At 42.9% G+C, this 15,900-nt stretch overlaps 2 protein-coding genes across 5 annotated transcripts in view; one reads left to right on the forward strand and one right to left on the reverse strand.

The window, feature by feature from the left end:
* Positions 1 to 15,900, forward strand: part of OCA2 (OCA2 melanosomal transmembrane protein) — a 204,993-nt gene that overhangs the window by 3,747 nt on the left and 185,346 nt on the right. For 2 of the 4 annotated variants that reach the window (XM_040662061.2, XM_004938466.5), the window contains exon 2: positions 13,294 to 13,530. The exons of the other annotated variants lie outside the window; for them this stretch is intronic. In XM_040662061.2, coding sequence (XP_040517995.1) covers positions 13,528 to 13,530 — 3 coding nt within the window. In that variant the 5' untranslated portion in view covers positions 13,294 to 13,527. The remainder of the gene's footprint in view (positions 1 to 13,293; positions 13,531 to 15,900) is intronic. 4 annotated transcript variants of the gene reach the window in all.
* Positions 5,980 to 8,231, reverse strand: LOC100858753. The gene is given in 2 exon segments (XM_040662094.2): positions 5,980 to 7,590; positions 7,592 to 8,231. Coding segments are annotated over 2 exon segments (1,461 nt in total). The 5' UTR covers positions 7,978 to 8,231; the 3' UTR covers positions 5,980 to 6,515.

The following is a 15,900-nucleotide window of genomic DNA, read 5'->3' on the forward strand; positions in this document are numbered from 1 at the left end:
CTCAATTTCTTTTATAAGTTTGAATAAAGACATGATCTCTTGGGAGGGCTAATTACTGTTGTGTTTACTTGATCTACAAGGCAACCAGAACACCCTATGGGTGCTGCATTTCAGGTCTCTTGTGATCATTTCCCTTCACTGATGCAATCTATTGCTAGCAGATAACTTCACCTCTTTTACACATATCATTACAGCTACTAGTTTAATTTAACGCAGAAAGCCCAACTGCTACATTACTATTTTAATCAAATAAAGATTCTTGGCATGATAAGCCTTATAATCTAGTAATTTCAAAATCGACAACAGCTTTGATTATTCCTTTTTGGTTGACAGGGCGGAAATCTCTATTGTCTCACACAAAGAAACAGCAGTTTTGTTGTTGCCGTTGTAGTAGTTTTTTGCATTAGTTCCCAGCTGTTGAATTCTGCTCAGGCCCAGCAGAACTGCCTTCTGTTAATACACAAGATATGTTAAGTAATACTTATCAAATGATCTGTGCAGTTTATGTATCTGAGGAAATGCTGAGAGGCTTGGATATTGAAAGTTACCAGGTTTGGCAGTTCTGTCCTTGCAGGAGATGTGGAGTTCTGAGTCCTTACTGGAATCTCATTTCATTCTCATGTTTGCTTTGATGTTCTGGATCCATATGTAACTTCAGGTTGGGGCAGACTACAGGTACCAGAAATTACCATGATCTAGTGACATCTTTGCCCCCAGATATCTTGATGCCTAGTTATCCCAGAGGTGGGAGAGAGTACTGAGACTCTCTTTGCCCTCTAGATTCTTGCTCCTAAATGTAAGGCAGGAGGGAGGGTGTGCATGTGAAACTTTCATATTACAATATAGCTGCTTTTATATTAACATAAAGTAATAAGGAGGAGCATGACAGGAGGTTGTAGTGAGGGGTTATTGGTCTCTTCTCCCATGTAACAGGTGATAGGATGAGAGGTAATAGCCTCAGGTTGTGCCAGAGGAGGTTCAGACTGGATATTAAGAAAAAGTTTTCTCAGAAAGAGTATTCAAGCATTGGAACAGGCAGCCCAGGGAGGTGGTGGAGTCACCATCCATGGGGGTTTCAAGAAAAGTGTAAAGATGGCACCTGGGGACATGGTTAGTGGGCATGGTGGTGATGGGTTGATAGTTGGACTAGATGATCCTAGTGGTTTTTTCCAACCTTAATGAATCTATGGTTCTAACTTCAGCACTCAGCTTGGTGTCATCAGCAAACTTGCTGAGGCTGCACTCAATCCCTGTCTGTGTTATTGATAAAGATGTTAAAGAGCACTGGGTCCAAGACAGAACCCTGGGGTATGCCACTTGTTGCTGGCCTCCACTAGGACATAGAGCCATTGACCACAACTTTCTGGCTGTGACCACCCAATCAATTCCCTGTCTACTAAACAGTCTATCCTTAGAATTTATATTTTTCCAATTTAGAGATAAGAATGTGGTGTGGGACCGTATGGAAGGTCTTGCAGAAATCTGGATAGGTGACATCAGTTGCTCTTCCTTTGTCCACTGAAGCTACCACTTCATTATTACCACTTCACTACAGGCTTGGGGAGGTGTGGGGACCTTGGTGTACTGTTGGACAGTCGGCTGAATATGAGCCAGCAGTGTACCCAGGTGGCCAAGAAGGCCAATGGCATCCTGGCTGGTATCAGGAATGGTGTGGTGAGCAGGACTAGGGAAGTCATCCTGCCCCTGTACTCAGCATTGGTGAGGCCTCACCTCGAGTACTGTGTTCAGTTTTGGGCACCTCAGTACAAGAAGGACATGGAGGTACTGGAGCAGGTCCAGAGAAGGGCAACGAAGCTAGTGAAGGGCTTGGAAAATCAGCCCTATGAGGAGAGGCTGAGGGAGCTGGGGCTGTTTAGTCTGGGGAAGAGGAGGCTGAGGAGAGACCTTATTACTCTCTTCCAGTACCTGATGGTCTTTGACGTCCTTTCCAACCTGAGTAATTCTATGATTCTATGATTATAGAAGGCCCTTTTCACTGGCTGAAACAATGTCACCCTGAGAAATGTTAAATCAAATACAACATTTTATTGTCCTGCGCGATATTTTCTTTTCCATTCTTCATGGGCTGATTTGTTAAAATCTCATTTTCTTCTGTCATCACACCAGGAGGGCTCAGAGCATACATTTACCTCCCAGTCAGAAAGCCAATGCAGTTACATGATTTGTTTTGGATTCATTGTGATGGATTAGTGTGGACCTTTTAAACACGGCACAGTGAAGTGGCCATCCCGCAAGACAGCTGCACACCTTTGCTGTGCTGTGTGCCTTGTCAGGAGTAGTGGGGTGAGCACAGCAAGGCATGAGCTTCAGCAGCTGCAGCAGGGATGCTGAGAAGCTGATTGGAAGGGGTTTTAGATGAATGCAAAGCAGAAATTCAGGTGTGACATTTGGCACCGGTCTCTGAACACACTCGAAGAGTGTTATAGGGGATTTGAGCAAAGCATAATTGGCGAGAATGCTTAAGTGCTACACTACTTAAGTCATAACACAAGCACCCTAATATGTACATAATTTTTACATTTTTACATTTTTCCATTTCAGACATCGTGGTTCTTTCCAGGGCCATTTAATTTTAATTCCAGGCAGAAGTTATGCTACTGGAGCTTCTGCAAATTTTACAGTGCTGCAGAGGTCTCATGACCAATGGCTATTTCAGAGATTTGTTTTGATCAACATAACTAGAATTGTGTAGGCAGAAATATTTGCTGAAGTGGTATATGTTTATCATCAGTACTATTCCTATCACACAGCACTCTTGAATACCTGCCATTTCTATTTTGAAACATATGCAGCAGCATTTCTGGTTAAGAGAACTGCATTTAAACTATGAAAGTTTCTACCTGTTTTGTAGCTCTGGCAACATTTTAATTTTTTTATTATCTTTCACAGACAAAATACACCTTCATAAACCACTCTTATTAATTTCCTCATTTCCTGATCAGGCAATTAATTTCTTTTTGCCCTTTCTTATCAAGATCAGGTAAATTTTCACCTGGCTGTAGTGAAGGACGGTGGGCAAACTATGGAGCCTTGAATAAAAATAATGCCAGAGGAAGGAAAAAAAACAGCCCAACATAAAGGAAGGCTGGGGTTGTATCTGGGGTCATCTTTGCACCTCAGAGATAAAGTTCCTGGATATTCATTTAGGGGAGAGAGGAAGAGACACTTTGGCTGCACTTCTGCATAGAAGACAGCAGTACACACTCAGTAGACACGAGAAAACTTATTGGAAGACCCTTAAATACTCCCAAATATGTACCACGATTCAGTTAAGAACCCGATCTTTTCAGCAATACTCAACCTGTTATAATCCACTGAAAGCAAGACTCCCTTAATTTTTGTGCTAGTGTTTCATATTTGAATTTATATTACCTTTTTCCCCCTCAAACCCACACTCTTGTGCTTGCATGCACTTGCTTGATTTACTTTAAAATTGCATAGTGCATTGGATGGGGCTACTTTAATTTACAAGCTGGTACTTCACCCTGCAGATACAATTTCATGCTGAAATCGTTTTTCCTGGCATGTTTTACTAAGAAACCCAGGAGAAAAAAAATGTTTTTCTGTATCCAGTAGTGGACAATTATCCACCACCTGAGCTGCAGCTCTGTCTGTGTGACAGCCCAGGCCCCTGGAATTGCGGGAACTCAGGGACTGCTGTCAGCGTGAGGCCTTCTCACGCTGTGAATTTGTATCCAGCTGCTCCTCTGGCCGGCTGTATCTCACCAGCAGCATTGCTCTGCCAGCTGAGGAATTTTACATAATGATCAGGACAGTCAGCTGAGGAATGAGCGTCAGCCAAGTGCACTCACTGCTGTCATGTGTGCCAGGGCCTGGCTCTCGCCTGGTACGCTTTGCTGCAAAAATCATGATCTCGGCTTCAGCTAATGTCCTGCTAGGGGGCCCGGGGCCTGCTGTGTGGTGTAGTTTCTGGTGGTGCCTAGCAGGGATGAGGTGGAGGATAAACTTTTCAGAATTGCAGATAAAACAAGGACTTGTATTGGTTTTGAAAACCAGCGTCGCAAGCTGATTAACGTCTCTGTTCATTGCAGAGAAGTTGCACCAGGTGACCTTTAAAGGTCCCTTCCAGCTCAAACGATTCTATGACTAGGGAGATACCCATCTCTGCCTGATCCCTTCCACTACTGGAATTAGGCTTCTGGTCCACAGAAACTGTAACATTTCCAAAGCTTTCCCCCTGATTTTGAGAAAAAGTAAATAATTTGGTAGTAAGGACAGCCTGGTGGTTGTGCTGATGAGCTTGGCTGTGGGAGGCACAAACTCTGTACTCATATCTCAGTCACCCACACCTTTCACACTCTGGTTTCACAGACTCAGGGAGTTCCTGGACAAAAGCTGTGCTGCTTTGAGTACCCCAACTGATCCATCATGAATTGTCTATTATCTGCCATACGTAGATTTGAAGCCTGACCTCCTTTGAGCAAGGGTTGGATTGTGTGAGCTCCAGAGATCCCTACCAGCTGGAATTGTTTTTATTCTGTGTGGGACTTCAGAGGGCTACAAGTCTTTCAGTGAAGTAAGAAATCCCAAGCTGCATCTTTCACGCAGGAAATGAATGCCCTGACCACAAACTGCCAATCTTCTTTGCGCTGACCCAAGAGGTATACAACAACAGGTAGGGTGAATCTGTCTGCAGAAACTGGTACAGCTCAAACAGCTTGTACTGGTAGATATCAGCAGCTGAATTCCCTAAGTCAGATCACACGCTAGGGTGGATGAACATTCAGATAAAAATTTAGCTTTAGACTGAACAGAGAACACTTTTGTATTTCAAATGAGCTTCTGGACTTTTGATGCTATAGGGTCTATCTTTCAAGCCTGCTTGTAATCAGAATGTCTGCAGTTGTCCAGCAAAGACCTTTCAATAAAGCATAATTTCCAATGAACTTTCATCCTCCAAGAGCATTTTGCAACTGTGAATTGTGAATGTTTGACGTTTCCCTGGGTTCAGAAGGCAGCTGAGGAAATTCATGCTGCAGAAGTCCAACAAGAGCCACAAAGAACAAAGTACCTCAGCAGCTGTGGAGCTGAAAAGCCCTGGGGATCAGGCTTGAAGACAAGACATGGGATTTGGGGTGAGGGAGGGCAGCTCTGAGCTGTATACAAGCCCTGAGATGTATACAAGCAGATTCACTGAGCTGTGTCTTAAATTTTTCTTGACAATGTGCTTCTCTCCTTATTAGGTCAGTTCTCTAGTACCTCTCAGCCTGTCTCGCTCCAATTTATAGGAGGGAGAGGAGGTTCTTTGAAATATGTATGCCCGGCGTGAGATTAAGAAACAATGGTTCAAATGTTGGTCCGACCAGTTTATTACAAATGTTAATAAGGGAGATGAAGAAAGGGGAGGACGGACACTATTAAGGATTGGGGTGATGGGGAAGGGAAGGCGAGCGATAGAAAAGATAGAAAGAGGCAAGAATTGCGTAAAGCGGGGATAGTCACCACCAGGATCCGGCAGCAGTCCCGTTGCACGACGTTCCAACGGTCCGAGGCCGAAGGGCAGGAGCAGCGAGGCCGGTCTTGGGCAACGAGAGGGTGCAGGTCAGGGAGGAAGCAGCAGGTCTCAGGTAGCAGGCCCAGGGAAGTCTGTCAGCAATCGGTCCGTAGAGAAGGATCTGAAGGCAGAAAGCTTGTGTCGTGGTGAGAGATCATGAGAGATCAGCCTCCACCCAGCCGTGGTTGTTGGACCCTCTTTTATCCTCCATTTTCTGCTGCCTACGTGACATTCCTGGGTGCTTGAGCAAGAGTCATGTGCATACCTCCTGAGATGGCCATTTTCCTTGAGATAAGTCCACACAAAAAGACCATTTCCCGGCCATTAGCAGCAGCTTATCTCTCTCTCATTGCCCCTGGCCTTGTCCATCTGTGCTCCTTAGAGGATTTCACAATCCTTAGTCAGGACCTGTCCATCAGTGTCCTCAAGACAAGAGATTTCTCTGCCTTTGCCCAGGACTTGCCTGGACTTGTTCCTCAGCAAACTTTGAGTCAATCATATAGAAGAATAATCTCTTACACCACCCCGTGACTCAAAGGTTGCTTAAAAATGGGACACTGGGCATCCATGGTGGAGAGAGAAGATAGCAAGCACAAGGGTAAAGGAGGGAGGTGTTGGGGAATCAAATGTTTCATACAATCATTACAAACATTTTTCAGGTTTGGTTACAAAGTAGATAGGGGATACAACATCTTGTATAAAACATGGAATCATACAAGGTACAAACATAAGAGTTGCAACAGTACGCAATGCAACTTGCCACAGACACCACCCCGTGATTCTTCAGGAGTGGTAACATGAATATTACATAATGAATAGAAGAGAGAAAAGAGACAACCGTACATTTGACAATAACCACTAATAATAAATAAACAAGTAATTAACAAATCGTTTCCTTTAGTCGTGAGCTTCCTAATAAACATCCACCCTTCACCACCCCACCCACCTCCCCCTTACCTGGGAAGGGGGGGCAAAGGCATCAGCTGTCCTTGAGCTTTTGTTCTGGCCACCAGTTAACTAATTTCTCTAATCTGACTGTGGGTAATCCATTCATCAAATCTCGTGGAATACCCTTTCTCCAGCCCAGAGTCCAAAGTCCGTTGCGTTTATGATCAATGCATCGTGTCCCCGTTTTTACTGGGGATGAAACCTTTTTGGTTCCAGTAAGTTTTGGGCTAGGTGGCCTGGAGGCAAGGCTGGCTACTGCAAGCCTTACTCCTCTTGGCTCAAATTTACTGGAGGTAGAAACCACCGGCCCATATTTTCTTCCATAGTTAATTAATTCTTGGGCAAACTCTCCCCAAGTCCACACTTTGGGTCCTGACTGGTGGTTAGGGGTTACAGATCCCTCCAACTCTGCCCAGGTTCCCTCTCCCTGAGACATGGCTTGTATCTTTCCTTGGAGTTGTATACCTATAGGTTTTAACGATTCAGGAAGTCCCCTAATTAGAGGTGTCAGTCTCTCCGGATTAACAGGTAACATCATGGGTGATTCATGATGTGGCTGCAACTTTCTATCATACATCATTTGGAGACAAGCAGCTTTCTGAACATTCTCCACTAACTGGTCTATTGTTCCGGTAATAGCAAGAGGGTCCCCCCTTTCCAAAGGGTTGAGACCCCCTGCTCAATAGGCAGCCCTCTGTGTTAAGGACCAGGGAGCACGATTATTGCCAGTGGTTAAAAATACTCCTGGTCCCCAATAACCTTCAGCTTCTTTCTCTGTTAGTAGGATCTGGTCTCTGCCAGTGAGACTAACTCTCCAGACGTATTCTGTTTCAGACTCCTTTGGGGAGCGGCTGAAATCCTTTTTCAGTTTGGCTAGTTCAGTGACCGAAAAGGGAATTTCCTTAACATTCATTTGAGGATCTAGATCCTCACTGTTATCGAAAGTATATTCAGTTTTTATCAAAGGACGAATGTGGGCTGGAGAGGCCTCTAATTTATCTAGCCTTTCCTTCACCCCTTGTAATTCCCCTTGAGGATAAACTTTTTCTTGAGGTGCACTGTGGACAACAGTGTCACCGGTGTCCTTACACGTTATCAGCTGTTTGCAACAAAACCGAATTATGTTTTTCTCTTTCTAATTGATCCTCAAGACTCATTATTTGGCTTCGCAGAGATTTTATCAATTCTTGCGTCACTTTAACCGATTCCTGTAATGCTTGAGTAGTCTGAGTTTCCGTAGAGTTCTTTTCCTCTAGGAACTCCACAGCTGCTTTTAAAGCAGCACCGAGTACTGCACAAATAAAAGATTTCCCTTTTCCGGCCCGAGTACGAGCCTCATTTTGTAAAACACGAATACGGTCTGAAACACTTTGCAAATTATACCAGTTCTGTCGTGCCCAATCCACCCCTGATACAGAAGGGCGAGCACCATGCTTTTCTAAAAGATCAAATAATACATCTTCACTTTTCATACTGGCCATACTGTTGCTCATTTCTAAATACGCAGAAAGATATACACTGAGAGAGGAGGAGGTACTCCTATTCAAAAGTACAAATAACTCCTTATCGCCTCTCCCACGGAGGCACACCACACCTAAAGAAATGTAAATGTTCCGATCCCGCCTCCCTTTGTTGAGGAAAGCACGAGGACAAAAAGGCTAAACCAACTTAAAATCGCTCCTAACTTCCCTGCGAAGCCACACAAAAAACTGCAAACACCACACCAAAGCAAGGCACACTTCGGTTTCAAAATCCGCAGTTAATTTTAAGCTAACACAACACTTTCTAGGTTTCAACAAAGTGAATAAACTTCTTGGAGAGGCACAAACGTTTTTTAAGTCAAAAAACGTGTATCATTTCCTTACTCCCCCAAGAGGCGTACACGTAGAGAGGTTCAAATTTCACACTTAAGTTGCAAGATCCTTTAATCACAAAATGCAGAGAGGTCTTCCCGAGGAGGCACACACGTATTAAAGACAAAATTCATACGCCCTCGAGAGGTACACACATAAATAGTAAAGTTTTAGAGTATGAAGCGATCTTCCTGGAGAGGTGCTCACATCTAAGTTATCAAAAATATCGCTTCTTGCAACACCAGGAGGTACACACAGAAAGTTTCAGACTATTACCTGGAAGGACAACACTCTCATGGCGGGTATCCTGCCGACTACGCCATAAAAAAAGTGTCTCGCTCCAATTTATAGGAGGGAGAGGAGGTTCTTTGAAATATGTATGCCCGGCGTGAGATTAAGAAACAACGGTTCAAATGTTGGTCCGACCAGTTTATTACAAATGTTAATAAGGGAGATGAAGAAAGGGGAGGACGGACACTATTAAGGATTGGGGTGATGGGGAAGGGAAGGCGAGCGATAGAAAAGATAGAAAGAGGCAAGAATTGCGTAAAGCGGGGATAGTCACCACCAGGATCCGGCAGCAGTCCCGTTGCACGACGTTCCGACGGTCCGAGGCCGAAGGGCAGGAGCAGCGAGGCCGGTCTTGGGCAGCGAGAGGGTGCAGGTCAGGGAGGAAGCAGCAGGTCTCAGGTAGCAGGCCCAGGGAAGTCCGTCAGCAAACGGTCCGTAGAGAAGAATCTGAAGGCAGAAAGCTTGTGTCGTGGTGAGAGATCATGAGAGATCAGCCTCTGTGTTGCGGTGAGAGATCAGCCTTCACATAGCCGTGGTTGTTGAACCCTCTTTTATCCTCCATTTTCTGCTGCCTACGTGACATTCCTGGGTGCTTGAGCAAGAGTCATGTGCATACCTCCTGAGATGGCCATTTTCCTTGAGATAAGTCCACACAAAAAGACCGTTTCCCGGCCATTAGCAGCAGCTTATCTCTCTCTCCTTGCCCCTGGCCTTGTCCATCTGTGCTCCTTAGAGGATTTCACAATCCTTAGCCAGGACCTGTCCATCAGTGTCCTCAAGACAAGAGATTTCTCTGCCTTTGCCCAGGACTTGCCTGGACTTGTTCCTCAGCAAACTTCGAGTCAATCATATAAAAGAATAATCTCTTACAACATCCTCCCCATGCCAAGGGCTGCCAAAGCATGTAGTGTGAGATTACAGCTTCCTATTGCATTGCTGGAATGGCTTTATTAATAACAGTGTTCAACAAAAATTGCCAGCAGAAGAATTGCTTATTAAGCATGGAAATGTATTAAAAAAAAAACACCCTAGTAACCAGAAGACTTATTTATTTTTTAAACCTAATGTTTTTTAGGTCCAGAAGGAACAGATTACTGTAAGGATTTTTTAGACAACTTTTCTACTGTGATAACTGTTTCTGTTCCCTGCCTCCCACCTTTTATTTTATTTTTTATTTTTAAATCAAAGACCTGCAAAGCGAAGGTCTGAACACTGAATTTCAGTTGATACCGATGCTGATTTATTTTCTGAGCTAGACAAATTAACCACAAGTGATTGCGAGATCATAGACTGAAGGGAAAATTGTACAGCTGTATTTTCACAGAATTTGGAGTTAAAGGGAACTGCTGACTCTGACTCGTACACTTGTATTACGCATTCCCACATTTCAGCCAAACGTTGGACAGAGCAGCGTGTTTTGGCTGAGCAGAAGTCCCAGTGATAACTCTAGTTGGGAAGGCACTGCCAGGCAGCCATCCTCAGTAGTTTGTTTCAGCAGTTAATCAATGTGACTGCTAAAAATAAGTCATGAAATATGTGCCGTGTTTCCTGTTTGATGCCTGGAAGCCGAAGCCAAATAAATTCAGTTCTTGTCTTGCCTTTTTCATTAAATTAGAGGGTGTTTTAGTACTAGAGATTTCCTCTCTGTGGAGGTGGCCTAGTAAGTGAGTCCATCTATTTTTGAAAAATGGGACAGCTCAGAAGCCTTTGGTCTGTCTCACAGTAAGGCCCTCAGATTATTTGCATTGTACATTTTCTGCCCTATTTCCCTTCTTTCAAATTCCTTTCCCTAAGGGGGGATCCAGCACTGTACACAGCACTTTATGGGAAAAAAAAAATTCTAACATAGACAGCAAACAACAAACTCAGTGTCTGTGCACTATTTATCCTTCCATCTTCTGGGACCACATTTGTCCTTCTTGCTCCACAGTGCAGGAGAATACAGGCTGAGTTCTTCCTTAATTGCTGGCGCACCTTGCTCCTCACTGTACCACTTCACCATCTGTAAGCAGTCTGCAGTCTTTGTTCCTTGTCCTATTATTTGTGTAGCTCTGTATGCACAGATCCTTGGTCTGATCGGGCACAGACAGCTCTGTTAAAGCAGTTTATAAGCATAAAAAAATCAAATGGCAACGCTGTCCAAAGTGTGTCTCATTAATTTTGTGGCATGTAATCTTAATTTAAATGCGCTTCTATTTTCAAAGGGAAACCTCTCACCACTATTGCGGCCAATGCAATACGTTCAGTTAAACAGATGTTACTGTTTCTCCTTATATTTCGTCAGGAACCAACTTCTGCATTCCTTTTAAAATGCTTTACATGTGTTTATCACTCATTCCTAGACTAATAGACAGCTTTTCCCTGCTTCATGTGAATTGGTCGACCTAGAAATCAGCCTTGAGGTTTCTGGCTTTAATGCCACAGGAGAAACCAATCCTTTTGGCAAAAAGATTGTTCTGCGTCTACTCACTCACTGCTATAAAGCCCCAGAAATCACAAAAAAATGCTTAACATATTGAATCCAGCAGGCTTCCTGAACACTTTCAAAAAGTTGAATGTAGTAAACATAGCTATCCCTGACTTTACTAAGGAATAAATTAACTAGCACTCTGAACACCAGAGACACTTGATATACGTCCAAATAACTGATATTTAGCTTTAAAATACAGACTACACGGATGTCAGAGGAAGTTAGTAATTTAGAATTGTTCACGTCTGTGTTAACTCAGAACAGTTTCTGCTATGAGGTAACTTTTGTGAACTCTGATAATCAAATGAAGAATATTTTACCTAACAATTATCCATAATGTAGCAATTATCTTGCACAAAGCAAAAGAAATGTATGTCTTCAGTCTGATACGAAATTCATACATATCTTCGAATAATATGTCTCCCAAAGTGAGATCCATGGTTAAATTAAAGACTTTGGGATGCACCAATTTCTCTAATCATTGTCTTCCACTTTCTTCTTACTGCTAGGGTGAGATTTCAACATTATTTTAGGGTAAGAAAACACACCCTGTATTACATTGGAATTGCTGCAAAGTTTATGTAGGTCAAATAATCTCTTTGAAGATAATAGTCTTTATTTCCAGCAACCCCAGCATTCATTTACACTGCTTTGACTGTGAAAAGAGGATTTGGAGTAGGTAAAAACACATCTTGCACTGCTTTTATGGTAGGGAGAAGAGTACCTAGTGTGAATGTCAGACCTAATGGGTTTGTCTCCTTTCCCTTTTGTGTTTATACCAGTGCCGCACAGTAGGAATAAGTCATCGCCTCCTGAATATAAGAACAGGGACTAGAAGCACAGTGGATCCAGTTGCCATGCTACAATTTGATAGCTCCCTGTTTTGCCCTATGAATAGCAAATAATATTTCCAAGAGTTAGTTTTCAGTATGGATTCTTGAAGGGAGAGTATGATGATGAAGGGCAAGAGAAAAAAACCAAAGCACTAAGGGCTGTGCTTATAGGTTCCTGAGCTCCTCCTTTTGGGACTCAAAGCACACACACTCATGTGAACTCAGAAGCTTAGAGCTCTACTTGCTGTAGGATCTGCCTTGATACATGTCAGTGCTATGCTACCACAAGCCGTGTGTAGATTTTTCCCTGTGGTCAGGAAAGGGAGCCTGCTTCTCCCTGGCCACCTTACTGTACTGCACAACAGCTAGATTCCCTGGGGGAAGTTTTCACTTCAATTTCAGTGGGTAGAGCCGAAAAACCTCTAATGAGGAGTAGGAAAGAAAGAAAGAAAAAAAGAGAGAGAGAAAGAAGGAAAGAAGTAAAGAAAGAAGCAAAGAAAGAAAGAAGGGGAAAGAAGGGAAAGAAAGAAAAATGGAAAAGGTAGATACACATCTGCCTCTCTCTTATGCTTAATCTTCCCAATGTTGCATTGCCTGCTTGGTCAGTTTTGAGTTTTCAATTGTATAAGGCTGTCAAGTCACGTTGGACTTAGTGTTTGAAAGCCAAAAATTCTAAAGGAGCTGGGGGATCATGTGGCTATTCCTCCAGCCAAGTTTCCCTCAGATCTTTAAGCGGCTGCTTCAGAAATGCATGCTTGCTTCAGACCTTCTGGAGACTGGGAGGGCACAGTGTTTATTGGGTTTCACAGAATGACTCACCAATGAATCTTTGGTGCAATGAGCTTTCTGCAGAGGAACATACAGTCATATGTGAATGCCTAGGAACATAAGCACTCATCAGAGGAGGTCTGGTTAATATAATCAGCATGCAGAGCCCACTTTCACTGCCTGTTTTGGTAAAACATAGTTTGGTGTACTCTCATGTACAGTGCAAATATTTTGCTGAGAAAATGCAGTAAGTATTGCTACTGCAATGCACTTCCCAGTGCTGTCTGCCTCAGAATCTCACAATAATTTACATCTTTCCTGAGAGAATGCTACTCGATAAGTGTGATTTAGAAGGCAAGGCCCACCTTTGCCATGAGACAAGCAGAGAGTGAAGCGGGGAACAGTAATCTTGACTCTCATCTCCAGTTTGGTGGCGGCTCTGAGGTTTTGGCTTCAGTCCCAAATGCTTAAAGCAATCCTTATTTGCTGGAACAATGAAGTTGCTTTATCACTTCGGAGATTCTCTTGCTTTTTCTATTTAATGTGGTAGGAAAGCTCTGCTTCTGTGCTGTATTGAAATTATCTTCTTCCTAGGGATACATAAATAAAATCATTCATGACCAAATTTCCACCAACATGAAAAGAGTGTCTGCCATGGGTGAAGGAGAAGGAAGCACTGTGCTACCTGTAGAACAGTTCCAGAGAATGGAAATGAAACAACATTCCTGTTGCTAGACCTTCCCTGGTGCTGTGGGCCTGAGGGGCTGCTCTGCCATCCCTCCCTTCCTGCATTTCCCCTCTGTGTGCCCCTGGAAACACCTTGCCAGCATGGTAAGTGCAGTTTCTCTGTGTGATTTTAATCTTGCAGCCCTGGGGTGCACTGTGCAGTCTTTCCTTCAGAGTCATGGAGCCAGACACTTTCTATCTAACCAAACATATCTTGAAAGCTCAGCATTTTCAGCCTGTCTTGCGTCTTAGAAGGGCTTGATGTGAAGTCGAGTGAAGACAGTGGAAGGACTCTCACTAGCCTACATGTATTTTGGTTAAAGTCCCGAGGCTCACATTCCATACATTTTAGCTTGGATTTGGATTTTCATAAGCTTTTGCACTCTAGAAAGCTGCCAGCTTCACAAATCTACCTCTCACTGTGTGTGCTTTCAGCCTTTTGGTTTTGTAAGAACATTTTAAGCTGAGAGAGAAATTAATGAATTTGTCTGGACTGTAACATGAACCAGTGCCATCAACAGCATGGACACACTAGTTTTCGTTGATGATGCCGTACTCCCATTGAATTTAAGAAGTAGAAATGTGTATAAAAGCAGGCTCATTTGCAACAAAAGGCAGTTAAAAAGAAGTATATGGCAGTAGGGTACTAATGGGGTGCCCAAATTCCGGAAAAGTAAGTTGTGAGTACGTGTGTTTTTGTTTTCATCCTTGCTTACTCACATCGGTTGATTCTAATTAGTACGACAGGTTATTAAAATACTCCAAACTGAAACTTATTAGCTCAGTCAAGCCTGGCCCTACTCTGCTGAAATAAAAGGAAAACCGAATCAAATCCCTTTGGCTATCTGGAAAGAAAAAAAAGTACTAATGATACTGATGATGCTTGAAATCAGAACATCTATGTCCATTTACAGTGGTCAGTCTGTCTCCTAGAATGCACTGCTGTTTGCTGCGTCTGTTTCAGAGTGAGGCACTGTGGTGATGGTTCTGAATAGAGCCATGAAACCAGTTAGCACGGGAAGGAAAAATACTCAAATGCCCCTCCCGAACAAATCATGTGTACAAAGTCAACAAAATCTTCAATTTTTGACCAATGAACGTGGAAATGAATACACACAAAATTCTTAACAAGCTCCCTAAGTGTTCCCTCTTGGTTTAATTATCTTGGATTTATTATGGTCAGTGTCAACAAATGATGGGTCAATTATTTTCACCTGCAGTGAAGTAAAAATTAACAGTGTATAAATATTTACATTCGTTTTGAAAAACATCATCATGCCCAGCATGCTGCTTTGTTGGTAGTTGAAATAGTTGCTGTGCTAAAGAACAATGCATAAACGAACTCCACACTGATAGATGCTAGGATGAAAAGAGAAGCTAGAGCTGTGTCTTTGTCACTGCTACCTTCATTTAAACTTCAATTCTGCAGGAAAAAGTTGTATTTTATTCTGCTTTGCTGCATATTTGGAATAAAAGAGAAACCAGCAGTACCGTGAACTCTGCTCTTCTGCACCTGTTGGTATTATCTTTTTCCATGGCACAGCTGCCAAGGCGTATGGATGCTCTAATCCCTTTGTTCAAAGAGACTCCTTATCATCATCTTTTCTACGAAGTAAATTTAGGCTAACAGCAGACATGAGAAATGTGACATGAACGCTTATTTCCTATCAGTATTCTAACTGCTGCAGCAATTCCAAGCACTTGCAGTTTATCAAGATAGACACAAGAAAGATTGACACTGTGGGAATAACAATCATCTAGACATGTCATTCTGGGTGCAATAACGCATTTTTCTGCACTTCATTTTAGGTAGCCTGGTCTTCAGCTTGAAAATCATTTGTTAAGAACTTCTAACATGTATTAGCAGAATACGGGCATAAAACTAATTAAAAAATGGCCTTTGATGTTTGTATTCCTTCTCAGCTTGGTGAATTTCTTTTCTGAAACCCAACTGAAAATAACCAGGCTTGTTTGAATGAGTTCAAAATACAGTGTCAATTAATCAACCTCTTCCTACTGAGTGCTTGCTACTAAGAAAAGTGTACAAGTCATTTATAAGGATTTAAAGACCTTAATACACCACAAATAGGAGAACAGAACACTGCTATATGCTTAGTCTGACATGTCTGAAGACATGTCTTTGGGTTAGAAACTCAAAGTAAATATAGCAGCTCAAGCAATCTTTAATAAAGACCAGTTATAAGTAATTTCAGATTTCAGAATACTCTTCTCCAACAGCCTTTCTGCTTCTCCTGTGGTCTCCCTGTGCTGCTTTTCCTTCCAGTAGCTGAGGAGGCCCAAACCCTGGTGGGGCTGTGGAGCCGGATGTTATTAGCCTCGACTTCAGTAGTTGCCCACAGCTGCTCTTCAGGGTGATCTGAGAACATGAGACCCCATTGCTTTCCCATGAATATATAACGATTAGTTATGAAAGTGCCAAAGAGAAGTACTGCACTCTCAAAAGCCCTCTAGCAA

Source organism: Gallus gallus, chromosome 1 (genome assembly GCF_016699485.2).
Source record: "Gallus gallus isolate bGalGal1 chromosome 1, bGalGal1.mat.broiler.GRCg7b, whole genome shotgun sequence".
NCBI lineage: Eukaryota > Metazoa > Chordata > Aves > Galliformes > Phasianidae > Gallus > Gallus gallus.